Here is a 14,986-nt window from a genome sequence, read left to right as displayed (position 1 = left end):
GAAGGATAGTGAGTAAAATAGTGTTTTATTTGGTTGAAGCAGTGGGGTGGGATGGGGCTAGTTAACCCCACCCCAAATGGGCTATTTCGGCTATTTCGGAATAGCCCATTTGGTGTGGGGTTAGCTAACCTCACTCTCCAAATTGGGTGTTTAGAAATAACTTCGGGGTTAAGGGTTATTCCACCCGTTAACCCCGAACCAAATTGGAAAAGGATTAAGATTTTTAAAATGAAGTCTTGTAAGTTGAAAGTTTATCACACTAAGATTCATAAATGATCACTTACACAAGGTTTAAAGTGCCGTGGCACAGGTGCGTGTTGTTGTCTTTCTGACACCGTATAGCACCGGCACGTTTTTGTGCCGATACGTAGTATGCTTGCGTGCCGATGGATATGTATGGCCTCCTACTGACACGTTTTTGTACGAATTTATTTCAGTTTTTTTTATTCCAATAAACTCTTATAATATTATTTTGAAAGATTTAATCAAATAATTATGAATATTTGCTATGTATAATTTACTATACTCATCTATTAACATACTTGTAAATTTTTTTATATATAAAGTATAGCTACACTTAATACAGAATAAAAAATTTTACAGGTTAGAATTAAAAAAATGCAAATATATCTTTTTTTCTTTCTTTTGACCATATTACAGTTTTTCTTTTATAAAATACAAAAAAATATTTTTAAAATAATTTTAAAAATTATTTTAAAGAATATTTGAAAAAATTATTTTTTAATTAATTTTTTAAAAAATTATTAGATCTATCAAAAAAAATTAAGCAATAAATTATATGACAAATAAATTAAATAAATTTAAGTTCAATTGATATAATTTAGCTTTTAATTTTATCAGTATTTTTAATCTTCTAACGCAAAAATAAAATTTTATGCTTGATATGTCTCAAAATTTGTTTATTGAATTCTATTTTGTTACCTAAATTTGCCAAAATTTTCGTCAGTGTGACAAATTTTGATAAAATAATTTGTGAAAAAAAATGGATGTTTGAATTAGAGGGTAATGTGGGCGTGCCGGTGGCCGGCACGGCCCACAATTTTTCGGGCCCGAACCGGGCTGGAGAGTGCCCGCGCCCGCCCGTGGCTAAATCTGGGGCCGGGCCGTGCCGGGCCGAACTCCCTACCATCCGGCCCAGCATGGCCCTGGGCCGCGGAAGGCACGGCCGTGCCGGGCCGGGCCGTGCTCCGGGCCGGCTCCTTTTTTTATTTTTTAAAAATGTACATATAATTTAAAAAAATATAAAACAATAAATTATATTTATATAAACTGATATTTGTATTAAAAAATTTAAAATTATAAAAATATATAAAAATAAGTATTTAAATTTATTTAATATATTTTTTGTATTCTTTTTTTGAAAAAAAAAAAGTTGAGAAGGTTTTTGGTCCAATGACCAAAAATTGCTTTGTCCATTGGACCAAAAACACTCCTCCCAAGGTCTGCTAGGTAGACCTTGGAGGACTCTCTCTTGGAGAGGGCCAAGCCTCCACCCGAGAAGCAAACCCCAGGCCCAAGGCAACTTTGCTTGGCCTGGTTCCGGGGCCGTGCTGTCCCGGCTGGCACGGCCGTGCCGTGCCGGGCCACGGGCTATCTCTCGCCGGCACGGCCGCAGGCCCGTTTCGGCCGTGCCGGTGCCGGGTCCGTCGGCTCCAAATATGCAGCCACAGCACGGCCCGAAGCTGCCTGCCGGCCTCGGCCCGGCCCGGGTGCTACAGTGGTCGTGCCGGGCCACGGCCCGGCCCGCAGCCGTGCCGGGCCGGGCGGGCCATGTGCCGCCCGGCCCGTTTTACACCCCCATCTGTGATGGAAGCGGATAGCTGAGGCCAATAAGGGGGATGCGGAGGGTTTCGCCCCTTGCTGTATGGATCGGATATATAAATTAAAAATTTGTTCGTATATTGATAAACAAAAAAAATTAAATAATATTTTTGACTTAACAAGTAGATTTTCGATTTGTAATGTTCTTGGAGAGTGTGGGATGCTTTGTGATATCTCAAAGAACAAAACAAAAGAAAAAAAAAAAGGTAAAAGGCAAAAAGCAAAAAAAAGTGTGCCGGTACGACACAGTGCCGTGACACGGATCTGCGTATCGCTCTGTTTCGCGTGATACGTAGATCCGTGCAGCGGTACGGACTTCTTGGTGGCACGGTACGTGTCGCCCCGTGTCGTACGGCATGGGACCACACTTTAAACCTTGCTCTTACATTTATTTCATTGCCATTTTATCTAATTTAGTTAAAATGGCAAAATACTTTGTTTAGTGACTTTTAGTTATCTAATTTAGTTAAATCTTGTAAAAAGAAACTTTAATTGATAATGAAATATAAAATTAAGAGAATAGTTAAAAAATTTTAGTAAAATTATAAACAAGAAAAATAGTCTTAAAATATAAACGAAAAAAAATCCTGTAATATTATGTACCCACAAAAAAAAAAGGAAAGAAAATTTCTAGTTAATTTACCGTACATATTGTAAAGAGAAATGGCTAAAGCATCATATTCTTTATCCCTCCAATTGTATGTTGTAAGTGAAAGGAGTTTAGAGCTGCAAAGTCAGGCCAAGAAGGATAAAAAAACATGGATGCATGCACCAAAGATATTGAAGGAAGAAAACAGAGAGAAAAAGAGAGAGAGGGTGTGTGCACGTGCGAGATCGTGTCAAGCACGCTTATTTTGCATATCAGAGTTTTGAAATTCACAACTCACAATGATAAATATTTAATATATATTAAATAGGCTAAATTACATAAATTCTCCATCAATGCTCGCTTTTTCAATTTTCCTATCTTTCAAAAATCTATACTTTACCTCCTTAAAAAATAAAAAACATTTATAGAAATACAGTGTTAACTCTGATGACAAAATAATTAAATTGCCCCTCATCTTTTTCGTCTTCGTCTCCAATCTTGCTCATCTGCAGCTCTCCTCCTCCGTCCTTCATGCCCCCTCGACCCTAGCTCGTCCTTCACGCCTCCTTTGACCCTAGCTCCAATGCTGTTTCCTCCACCAACTATCCCGCTCCTCCAGCACCCTTGCTGCCCTTTCATTTCGCCGACAGTAGAGAGGAGATCCGGGTAAGCATCGGCGGAGAGGTGGGCGAGGGCGAGAGTGAGATGGCGAATCGAGAAGGGTGAGGGCGTGTGTATGGACACGGACAAAGGAGTGCACAAGGGCGAGGGCGGGGTGGCGTAGTAGAGCGAGGCGGCACGGCCGACGATGTTGGTGACGAAGGAGAAGAGAGATGAGAATTTCAAAAATATTTTGGATATAAAAAATATATATATCAATAAAATATAAACGAAAGCCTAACGAAACACTGAAGACGGAGGCTGAAGTGAATATTTTTTAATTTTTAAAAAGGCAAAGTGGGGACTGACAAAAAAAGTTTTCTGTAATTTAGCCTTTTAAATATTTGAAAGTTAAATTTTATGTTTTTTTTTTTTCCCTTGCCTTGTGATCAGATTTCTTTTACCGATCAATATAGGACATTACTCGTTCAATAGTATAAAGCAATTCAAATTAGCTGAACTTTCAATAGAAAATTATGTTTACAATCTAAATTAAGATCAACAAATTGGATCTTGAATGGAAGAACTGGATCCTTTATTTAGAAAACTATTAATTTGATCATTCATTTTGTAGTCTCGTGATGTATTCGAGAGTAATTTTTAAAAGGATGGACGTTTATATTCTTGTCATGTTTGGTAAATTTTCACCGGACGGTGACCGACCTTCAACCGGGTGAAGGATGAAAGGTCTTTCTTAACAAAAAAGAAAAGAAAAGAAAAGAAAAGAGAGTAAAGGTGGTGAAGGACGGGGCCCTTGTTTCATCCACCTCAACATAAAGAGCAATGAGATTACAAAAGTAATAGCAGCCATTTAGATTCAGATGAAGTGAAAAGAGAAGAAAAAAGTAGTACAGTAAGAGAGGAACGAGTAAAAACAGAGCATACCATTAGCTGTCATCTGCATGAAATCTTTCCAGAATGCTCACATGAGGGATGTTGGCAATCTTGCACCAATCGAGGCCTATATCCTCTTGGCACCTCGCTTTCAACAGAGGATGACAGTCTGTGATGCATAGAGTACTCAGCGAGGTGGGAAGGTTGGGAAGTGACTCGATCAGAGGAGCATGAAATAACTTCAAAGTATGGAGGCTGCAGAAGCTTGCCATGCTCGGTGGCAGGGAGTGAAGACAAACTGCATCATACATCGTAATATCTTGGAGTGCAGTTCGATTTCGTAGTAGCCAGTTCTCAGGTAAGCACGCTAATGAGGAAGCATCGGTGACCACTAATCTTTTGGCGGAGCAAAGGCTTTTCAATGGCTCCACAAGCAAGAGCAGGTGGTGGTCGATTTCAAGCTCATCAAGATTTAAAGAGGAGCCTGTCGTTGTGTCCCCCTGGTCGACATCAATGACCGTAGGTTGATGCAAAGATGAATCTGCAGTGAGCTTGCCACATCCGCAAATTGACAGGAATCTAAGGGATCTGAGGGCTTGTATACCGCTCAATGATTCTAAATTTTTGCAGTTCAAAATCTCCAAACTGTGCAGCACTGTCAATCGTTCAAAAACTCCTGCTGAGGGAAGGGATGATACATTTACACAACCATCCATTCTAAATCGAGAAAGAGAGGTCAGGCTTGACAATGACCCTAGTGAGACATCGAATTGATCACACCGCCCAAGAGCAAGTCTTTCTAGTTTTGAAGGCACAATGTTGTCTTTGATCTTTGGTGTCAAACCTAGTATGGACGTTCCTTTTGTGCGGCTGTAGATTCTTTCTTGAAGTTCAAGAGATTGGAAGCTTCGTTTCTGAATTTCTCGCTGTTGTCGTAGCTGTGTCATCTCTAAAGGAGGGAGGTTTGGACAATCAACAATGTGGAGAGAAGAGAGTAATGGTTTATATGGGAAAAATCTATCTCGTAACAATATATCTTTTTTCGTGCCTACAAACTGATATATTCTGGGAAAATCATCCAACCCAGCATTAGTAATACTCAATTGTCTTAAACTAAGAGGCAAAGTGGGCAATCTTCTCAATCTAGGACAATCTTTAATTTCCAGAATTTGAAGTCGAGGAAACAGGAGTCTGTCCTCTACTTGAACCCACTCGACCCACTCGACCCACTCAGGCATACACTCAAATCTTAGCTCCCTAAGAAATCGAAAGGCACAAGCATTACTTCCATAAAATGAGTGACCTACTGTCTTTACTGCTTGCATAGAATTTAGATGAAGAAGATGAAGAAATTTTAACTGCCCTAGCGGAGGGAGATTTTCCAATTTGTGACAGTTGAATAGTACAATGGATTGCAGATTGGGGAGAAATTTAGATTCTATCCAATATGGAAACTTGACACCATTATATCCACCAAGCTTTAGTTCTTTGAGATTGCAATTTGGCTGGAGATTGTCAAGGAACAGCTCATCGGTCTCTGAAACAGTGGATCGACCTACAGACCATTCCAACGTCAATGACTCGAGATTTTTTTTCACATTCAACTTGGCCTCTATGGCCTCTTCTTGACTTGTCACATTCTGAAGATTTCGAACATATAGTTGACGAAGTTCTTTAAGGTCCTTCAGTTCGGTTATTCTGTAACCACTCTCCTCCCGGACATTGAAATCATTCAACTCCTGAAGGGAAGTTAGTTTGCCAATCCAAGGAATCTTGATCATTATATCACTAGGAATATGCAAGTGTCGCATGTTAATTAGGTTGCCCAAGCCATCTAATTCAGTTTTATCAAAATTTACCTCAGAAAATGCTGAAGTTTCCATCACTTCCAAGTGATACAGCCTGCACACTGACTGGGCAAACCAATCCAGAACTCGTCTTGAAGACAGCCCATACATTGGGTAGGAAAAAAAATGTAATAAATTTTCGCTAGAGCACCGTTGCCGAAGAGACAGATAGCGGAGATGTATTAAAGAACCAATTTGATCAGGCAACTTATGCAAGATATACACATTCAAGCTAAACAAACGCAAACTTTTTAATCCTTTCAGCATCTCATTAAGTGCATATAAATGATCTGGTTCCGGGTTGTAGAACTCCGTAGAATTTATGATGAGGGTACGCAAGTACTTGAGATGGGAGATCATTCTAATCTCAAGAGCAGTTGCACTTTCAAGAGTTAAATGGCGAAGCATGCTGGGAATATTTTTTTGATCAACACCTTCAATTCGCAAACATTCCCCTGAAGAAGTATTTTGTGCTAGCTCATAAAGCAGATCATGCTTAACATAGTAATAAACAGAAACTTCATCAGGACCTCTCGGTTTGCAGTTGAAGAATGATTTCTGACTCAGGATATTTAGATAGCCTGCTCCAATATCCTCTGGCCTTTTCTTTTCATGCATAGGTTGCTGAATCAACCCAGAAGCCATCCACATGCTAATTAACTTGTCCTTCTCAAACATGTAACCTCGTGGAAACAGACTACAATACCTGAAGCACATTTGCAAATGCATGGGTAAATGGTCATATCTCCATTTAGAAAGCACCTTTAAGCCATCCTCACTTTGTTCTAGATTCATAATATAATTCAGGATTCTTTCCCAGTACCCATAGTCCATGCGGGAGCTTAACACTCTGCCCACAACTCTTGCTGCCGATGGCATTCCCCTAAGCTTACTTGTTATTTGCTTGCCAATTAATTGCAAGTCCTCGTGTTCATCAGGGTCAACAGAGGGATAAGCATGCTTATTGAAAAGCATCATATAGTCACTCTCTTCCAAGCCATTCAGGTGTAAAGATTCTGTTCTACCTTTAGTCACTCTTTTTAGAATATCTGCCACTGAATTGTTTTCAGTTGTTAACAAGATTTTACTCCCTGTTTGTCCACTCAAAAGAGGAATTAATTCGTTCCATTCCTTTTCAAAACTAGTCGAAACATCATCCAATATGAGTAGAAACCTCATTGAGATCAGCCTCTCTTTCAGCATCTGCGAACTCCGTACGTTAGTGCTCTGCGACGTCACATCTTCCAGGATCTTGTTTCTCACCTCGCTTGCCGAAAAGGATTCAAGAACACTTACCCACATAACCTTGTCAAAGTATCCCCGTACTCTTTTATCCCAGCGGATGAATTGAGTGAGAGCGGTTTTCCCTGCCCCACTCTCACCAACAATTGCAAAAGTAGGAATATTGGAAGAGCTAGGCTGATAATCTACTTGTTTAGTCAGCCAGTCAACTATCCTATCCCTCTCCTTGTCCCGGCCTAATACTACATTTTCAATAAAGCACCACCTAGTCTCACGCACTTTCCTAATATCATACCGATTGCGAAGAGTAAAGCCACCACCATAAGAGTCGGTAACAATTTGAGTAATGCGCTGCATCCCAGCAGCAACCTTGTTCAGCTCCTTCACAGCCTCCATCAGGCTCTTCAGCGCGTCGTCGGAAAAGATGCAGTTAACAAAATCAACATACTTTCTCTTGCGCCTAGAGACAGGAACTCTTACCTCGTGGAGGCGATCTCGAGCTTGTATTTTCTTCTCCAGCTCGTAGTAGTCTAGCTCGTCGAGCACGTCGTCGGCGCCTTCGACGGCGTCTCGGAGCCGCCACAGCCATCTTTCCACCTCCTTGTGTCGATCCGCGATCGGCGTGCCCTCGAGGGCGGTCAGGATTAATTCGATCTTCGAAAGGGCTTGCCGGAGCCCCGCGACCTCGCCCGCCATGCCGCCAGACGCCTCGTGCTGCTGGACGTAGGAGGAAGCGGTGTCGACTAGCTTGCCGACGATGGCAGAAATCCTCGATTCAGGGATGAAAGCCGCAGCCATGGTCGAAGAGAGGGCGAAGATGGCTTCGGTGATCACACCGACTTTTCTATCTGGACGGAGACCCCCCGCAACTCTATTATGTATATTCTATATGCCCTAGACGGCAAATTGAGTTTTTTTTTTTTATTTTTAATTTTTTAAAATTAAGTAATCTTAGTAAAAAAAAATTACAAAGTTTATTAAATTTGTCAGTAAGTTTAGTAATTTTAGTAAATACAAATAGACCAATTAACGGCTAGCAATTAATAGAACCATTGAATTTGATAAAATTTATAACTTATAATAAAAAATTGAGAAATTCTTAATTTAAAAAAATTAGAAGTCAATGGTTCTACTCCAGAATGGCCTACAGTTGAGTGGTCTATGTATTTTAGCCTTTATTTAGTTTCCGAGTTTCACCAAGACCTTAGGAAAAAAAAAAAAAAAAAATTAAGTCTTTAATTAAAATAAAAGATTACAAAACAAGATAAGGTAGACGAAAATTACAAGAAAGAAAATGAGTAAAACAACTATGGCAGAGAGAAAAAGAATAAATTTACTTTTACGCTCGCCCATCAGTCTAATATATATTTATATTTTTTTTCTTTTTTACATTAACCAAATTTCAAAATACATCATATTTTAATCTAAATCTTTAAAATGCAAATTAAATTTTAATATATTATGTAACATAAAACTTGTTCGTGTTCCTTTGGAGTCAAATTTGTTTATAAGATAAAAACTATAGCCCAATACGAGTATGTTGGTTTTTTATTCTTTTTATCCATAATTGAGATCATACTTATTTAGTATCAGATAAATTCGTCCCATTCAGAATTGAATAAAATTTCGAATATTCATATCTATCGACATCACTAGCTGTGGCAGGTCACGTTTTCCTAAATATGACACTGGATCAACTGCCTTGTGTTGCAATCTAGTTCATTTTAAGCTTTTTTAATATTAATTTTATAAAGTATATGGCTATTTGCTAATAATAAGATAATTATTTTAAAAAATTATTTAAAAGTTAATTACTTTAAATTATATTTGAAAGAAGAAGACTTTTAAAAAGAATTTGACAAAAACAAAGAATAAATAAACGGGCCACACTTACCCATAGGATGGCTCTATGGGCTCTGGCACAATACAGAGGCCCACGTCGTTTTGTTCTTCTACATGCTGGTAACTGCCACGAGTAGCAGCGGCATAAGACGGCCCAGCAGTTAGTGGTGGCCCGTGATCACCGCCTGGCGGGCGATCGTTGGACGAACAAGATAAGACGGCGGCGGACTTTGGATTACGTCAGCGACCTGCAGCTTTTTGGCGAAAAGGAAAATGGCGTTAGAGCTCCACCTCCCGACCTTCCTCTCCTCCTCCCTCCGCTCTTCCTCCCCCTCCCCTAAGATCTCCACCCCCCAAACCCTAACCCTAACGCTAAGGGGCCCAAGCTTTCGCACGCGGAGGCGGAGATCGCTTCTTCCTCGGTCGCGCTCCTTCACTGTGTCCGCTTCTCTTCCTACTCTCGATCTCACCGAAGACAACATCAGGAAGGTCCTAATCGATGCTAAATCCGAGGTAAGTATTTAAACTTCTACATTTCTTCAAAATGATTATGATTTCTAGGGGTTTCTTTTTAAAAAATATATATATATTTGGCTTAAATCCAAGAGTTCATAAGAATTGAAGGTAGGATTTTGGCTAAATTCTAGGAATTTGTCGAAAATCCTGTGAAAAACTCGATCTTGCTGTCGTTAGGGGGGTTCTAATTCTTTTTTTTTTTTTAAGTTACTTTCCGTCATTAATGTGCTCCTTTGGTATGTTTTACCTGGGCTTACAAAAAGGTTGGCTTTTTATGATTCAGTTGGCCCAGATCTTCGATGGATCAGTTGGCATAACAGGCAAGTTTAACAGCAATCCTCGTTTCCTGTATATGACTGTTGTTACATCCTACATTTGAGTGAACCTATATCTGAATATTATAGGGCAAGTGGATCTTGCTGAATTAGATGGCCCATATGTGAAGCTTCGCCTGAAGGGCCGGTTTTGGCACACACGCGCCACAGTCGTGGCGCGTGTCGGTAATTATCTCAAAAACAGGATCCCGGTAGCATATTCTTTAACAATCACATTGTGTTTATTGGTGATTTTGTTTAAGAAGATAACAATAATAGGAGGCTTATCTAATTAGGACATTTTGGAGGTGGATATTGAAGATGACAAACAACTGGATGATAGCCCAGCAAACTTTTGAGGTACTTTGTAGTAAATGTAACTGTCACCATATCTTTTTTTTTTCTTTCTGAGCAAAATTGTCATCATGTTATATCCAGTAAAACATTAGTTTTGCCCGAACATTGTTGCAGAATAATGATTTCATGATGATTCTTGCAATGTTTTAACGGAGAACTGGCTCTTGAGTTTGACAAGATTCATTTTGAGTTGGTTCGGTAGTAATTTTCTCTGAATATACATTACCTATGCTGAATTTGCCAGTTATTAGTTGTAAGGAAAAAGAGACAATAGATCTTTTTTTTTTTTCAAAAAAAAATGAGGCAATAGATCAGTGGGATAATTATTTCAACTCTTCATACTATACTTGCACATGACCTATTTTAGGCCAAAAATAGAAAAGAAAAAAAAGAAAAAGATTAATAGTGGAGAGCATAACAATCTCGGCTGATTCAAATCTAACCTCTATATGAATTTCTTTGTTCAAAACAATTATCTTTAGATTTACTATAACTGTCTTGGTCTTCAGTTTGTGCAACTATTGAGAGCTTATATTTAGTTAAAACTAGATTGACCAAAGTAGGCACAAGGCAATGACAGGCTTTTATATCAACTTAGGGTTGGTAGTGCCAAGTTGTTGGGAAGAAGGTTAAAAAGTTGGGATTATCAGCACGAACAAGTATTTGAAAAGCCTTTGCAAAATGATTGATCATGGATTGTTATGAAATTTTTTGAAGATCTTTATGAAGAAGGAAAAGTTGACTCTTAATTATTTGTTTCTTATTTCTTTCATAAGTCCTTTGTTACTTTACTATTATTAAAATGTACTGTCTCGTGGCTGAAGCCTGATTTTATGTAGATTATATCCTATAAACATACATATTTTGGCCTTTACACAGAACATTTCTGTACGAACACCTGCAATTTTCCATTAGTCTCAGGGAATCTCCAGTGTCCGATGAACAGGCTGAACTAAGTCACAGATGAGTTCCAGATTAACATTTTCTTCCCAACCTCATGATAGAATTTGAAAATTGGAAAAACGCTGAAACTTCTACCAATCTATGTTAATATGATTTTTCTGAGCAATCAGGATTCTTGGTGATTTATGCTTCTCAGGTTTATATCATTGCGCCATTGATATTAAATGCATTTTGTCGGTGTAAGTAAAATTATGAATAGGAAAAGATCTTGTTGAGTTGGATTTGACTTTGAACGGCGAATGTTGTATTCTGCCCATGCCATTTTTAATTACTTTTGGACAAATTTTTGAATTTGTTTCAATTTGTTTGAGGGAGATGAAAGATAAAGGATGCCTGTGACAGGATATCAGCTTCAATTATGTGGGGTGTTTAGGGAAGGCGTCGAGTTTCGCACTCTCGACTAATGGGACCAACATTCGCAGATGTTTTTGTATCTTTTTAGAATTCCTCAATGTAACTTGTACCCGGACAACTAGTGGATTCCGAAAAACAAAATTATGTGGAGTTTTTGAGAAGGAAAGGAACGGCGCACTCTTCTCAAAGAATCTTAATGTTTTCTCAGGAACTTTTCTGCTCACTGTTATCTGTGCAGCTACAGCGGAAAAGATAAACAACACTATGGGAACATTGTTTCTGGGCTCTTTTTCGATCCTTCAGATGACGACCTCTTATTTGTAAGTTCTACAGTGTTGTAGGTGTTTGCATTTTTTTTTTTTTGGTTCTTTTTGTCAGTTTTGTTTTGCGAAAGTAACACGAGTTATTTTCTACCTGTTTGAAAGTGCTAACAAGCTGAATATTTGAGCAAGAACTCTTGAATATTTTCACCTTACATGTATAATTATTTTCCGTTCTGCACATAGAATGATCCCGCCGCTCATCTATAGTAAGATGGTTTTGAGCTGTCCGCATCTGATCTAAAGAGCATATGAGAAAAGTAATGCACTTCTTTTCACACGAATAATTCAATGATCTTAGAAGGACAACATATATTGTAATGAAAGTAGTGGAGGTTCTGGCCCTTTCCACAATATTTGTGGATCCTCGTCCCTCTTTCATTGCGTCCCACTTAGTACGGGAAGATGCTCTTTGTCTTGGCTGGGCGACGTGTGTGCGTGTTGCCATTAACCAAGTCATAGCTTGTAACCTTTGTCCAGTACGGCAATGCCGAATCTTTTTTCTTTTTTGAAAAAAAAGATGGCACGTTACTCGTTTTTTTTATTGAAATAGCAAGTATCTTAAAAGATCGGAAAAAAAGTTAAAGAAAAATGGAAAAGCAAAAGTTTGCAAGGACTGAGAGAGAGAAAGTAGAAAGTAAAGAAAAAGAAAGCTTATTTTCATCTCTCTCCGAATCTTATTTTATAGTTTGTGCTGTTTGATCTTGCTTTTCTTAAGTTTAACTCATCTTCCATAGACGCATGGTTCCTTGTTCTCATCCAATGCTTCTATTGTAATGAAATGTTAAAATGAAATTCTCATTTTTGATATAGTGCTATTATGGAAAGCTTTTGATTAAACTTTTGATTTGGGGGCTAAAAAAAATAGCGCGATCTAACTAGCACATTATTAAATTAAACACAGCATGCTGGCCTTGTTCTGATCCTAACACGATTCAAACTGCGCTATAATTATCTCCCCTAATCAAAGGGGCTTCTGAGATCACCAATGTTGGCACGCAATCTATCGTATTCTCGAATCTTATCATGCCTTAAAACTTTTGTTATTATCCAAACAGTGCGTTTGTCGCGTAGCGATATGTGGCGATGATTAATGAAATCAAACGAGCTTCACATGCATGTCAAAGTACCCTCCTCTCCAGGTTCATTGTTCTGTGAGTGCTGTGGATCCCACAGCATGATTTCTCTACTACCATAATGCTCCGTTCCTATCATGTCATGTATATATCCTCATGAAAAGAACCCTCACTCACAAAATTGCAGAGTCATTATTGAGTTTGCTTTCTCTTTTGCCAACACCTGGAAATAGTTAGTAGGTGAGTAGGCAAAGTCCTTGGAACAACTGTAGATCAAACAAATTAAGAACCTGTCCAATGCTTCAGTTTGCATTATTATCTCCTAATGCACATGTTTAATTAGCAATAGGAATTGCTTCATCAACATCCAACTGATACAGTTTGTTTCTTAGGCCTCGACAAATGGTGAAATTTTGGTCGTTTTCGATCCATATTCTCGCTGCTTAATGCTTAATGAATTTACTTTTAAGATCCTATGGATCTTATCGAAAACGCGTAGGCCTAAAAGTTTACATAATTAAAGCCATATCAATCAATCTGGCTTAACCTCGGATTCCCCGATAATCTCGGCAACAAGCCACGCATGTTCGGATAACAAACTGCGCAATTAATTAATTAACCCAATTGTCCCAGCAACTAATGCATTAATTTTATAATGATAATAATAGTAATAATACTATAACTACACCTGCGAAACTCTCTAGTACATACACCTGGAGACATTTAGATGCTTCTCTTATTAAGATAAGGTTGGGTATTCCCATTTGGAGGCAATCCCACGGGACATTTGGGATATTTTTGGGGCTTCAATGATAAGAAGAGAGAGTCCTTCACTGATTCAGCGAGCTTAGCTGTTTCAGATAAAGAAACCTTATCATATTAGCTTGAGGTACAAAACTAACTTTTGTCCTCTCAGTTGCAGGGTGCAGGGAACTTACCTAATACTCCTTTACAATTTTTTGATGTAATATTGATACTCACCTAGCAGAGTACTGAACTAGAATACTTTAAAAAGATCACCATTTTTACTCTTTTTTTCTTAGTATGAGATGCATATGTTAACTTAAATGGGCTAACATCCTACTCTGTGGCGGGAGACCAAATGGGCTGAGTTATGTTCGAAATAGCATGAGGTTGGATGGGCCAAGTCATGTTTGAAATGACGTGAGGCTGGTTGGGTCGAGTCACAATCGAGATCCGTGGGCACTATATCTGTACGCTTTAAATGAATTAGTTGTGTATTTCTAACTGCTCGAGTTTTTAGGTTTAATGGTTAGTACCAACGAACCGACAAGTGATATCAGAGCCAGAGGTTACAGGTTCGATTCCCGCATGCTGCAAATGTGTGCAGGTGCCGCCTGTGGCGGGAAGCCAANGGATCAAGTAGGTTGGCCATGTTGGTTTAAGTGGACCAGCATCGTGTGCTATTGCGGGAGGCCAGATTAAATCGAGTCATGTTCGAAATGGCATGAGCTTGGTCGAACCGAGTCACAATCGCGACCCATGAGCGCTGTATCTGAACGCTTTAAGTGAATTGATTGCGTATTTGTAACCGCCCGAGCTTAAAAATGTTCACTATTTTTTATCGCGAAGTGTCGCACCTTAAAAATGTTGGAATTGTGGTGATACTTATGTGATCTGTAATCCACACCGCTTTTGCTTGTACATACATACATACGAGAGAGAGAGATCATTGAGGGGATTTTTTCGTTTGTTCTTTTTATTCCTGGAAACTGTTTAAGTCAAGAGTCGAAGTCCAAGTCCTGAGAAACAAATGCAAGACCTGCAAAGTCGTTGTAGACTTTGCAAACGCATAATCTTCGAAATTTATTCCACAGAAGCTGAAAGCATGTCTTCGCCAAATCCTTTTTTTTTGAGTCCTTCATACAAGAGCCTGACAAATATCTTTTTCAATAAGAATTGTATGCGCCTTCGCATAAGTTCAGCAATTTGAAATATGCAAAGCTGTTTCATCTTTTCTTCGAAGTTAGAAACTTAATGTTTTTTTTACACTAAGTATCTAATCAATATATTTTTCATCAAAAATTTGACTAGATAAATTTTATTTATTTACTAAAATTTTAATTTTTATGTATTTTTGGCTCCCTTCGTAATCGAGTGCTAGCTTCATCTCTAGTTAGGATAGAAATAAATAAAATTATGTTTTTATATTTTTTTGATCAGACTACTCATTCCATATACAATGCGTAATATTATATAAAAAAATATT

General features: G+C 38.5%; 2 protein-coding genes across 5 annotated transcripts; one reads left to right on the top strand and one right to left on the bottom strand.

Annotated features, from left to right (window-relative positions):
* LOC109711720 (disease resistance protein RGA2-like) lies at nucleotides 2,718-7,890 on the bottom strand. The gene is made up of 2 exons (XM_020234909.1): nucleotides 3,977-7,890; nucleotides 2,718-3,058 (listed from the first exon to the last, which is right to left on the bottom strand). The coding sequence occupies exon 1, from the start codon at nucleotides 7,810-7,812 to the stop codon at nucleotides 3,979-3,981; it is 3,834 nt and encodes a 1,277-aa protein (XP_020090498.1). The 5' UTR covers nucleotides 7,813-7,890; the 3' UTR covers nucleotides 2,718-3,058; nucleotides 3,977-3,978.
* LOC109711981 lies at nucleotides 9,035-11,861 on the top strand. 4 transcript variants are annotated; one of them, XM_020235374.1, is made up of 5 exons: nucleotides 9,035-9,369; nucleotides 9,656-9,692; nucleotides 9,777-9,898; nucleotides 9,983-10,046; nucleotides 11,329-11,861. In XM_020235374.1, the coding sequence occupies exons 1-4, from the start codon at nucleotides 9,130-9,132 to the stop codon at nucleotides 10,043-10,045; spliced, it is 462 nt and encodes a 153-aa protein (XP_020090963.1). In that variant the 5' UTR covers nucleotides 9,035-9,129; the 3' UTR covers nucleotide 10,046; nucleotides 11,329-11,861. The 4 variants fall into 4 exon arrangements, with proteins under 4 accessions (XP_020090963.1, XP_020090961.1, XP_020090960.1 ...); XM_020235372.1 differs by having other exon boundaries at nucleotides 11,322-11,861; XM_020235371.1 differs by having other exon boundaries at nucleotides 11,318-11,861.

Source organism: Ananas comosus, linkage group 6 (assembly GCF_001540865.1).
Source record: "Ananas comosus cultivar F153 linkage group 6, ASM154086v1, whole genome shotgun sequence".
Lineage (NCBI taxonomy): Eukaryota > Viridiplantae > Streptophyta > Magnoliopsida > Poales > Bromeliaceae > Ananas > Ananas comosus.
This window is presented reverse-complemented; position numbering and strand designations above follow the sequence as displayed.

Bases quoted from the DNA above. Each gene is read 5' to 3' on its own strand.
- LOC109711720 (XM_020234909.1), bottom strand. From the start codon at position 7,812: ATGGCTGCGGCTTTCATCCCTGAATCGAGGATTTCTGCCATCGTCGGC.
- LOC109711981 (XM_020235374.1), top strand. From the start codon at position 9,130: ATGGCGTTAGAGCTCCACCTCCCGACCTTCCTCTCCTCCTCCCTCCGC. The intron at 9,693-9,776 runs GCAAGTTTAACA...TGAATATTATAG, and splicing joins TGGATCAGTTGGCATAACAG to GGCAAGTGGATCTTGCTGAA. The intron at 9,899-9,982 runs GTAGCATATTCT...TTATCTAATTAG, and splicing joins ATCTCAAAAACAGGATCCCG to GACATTTTGGAGGTGGATAT.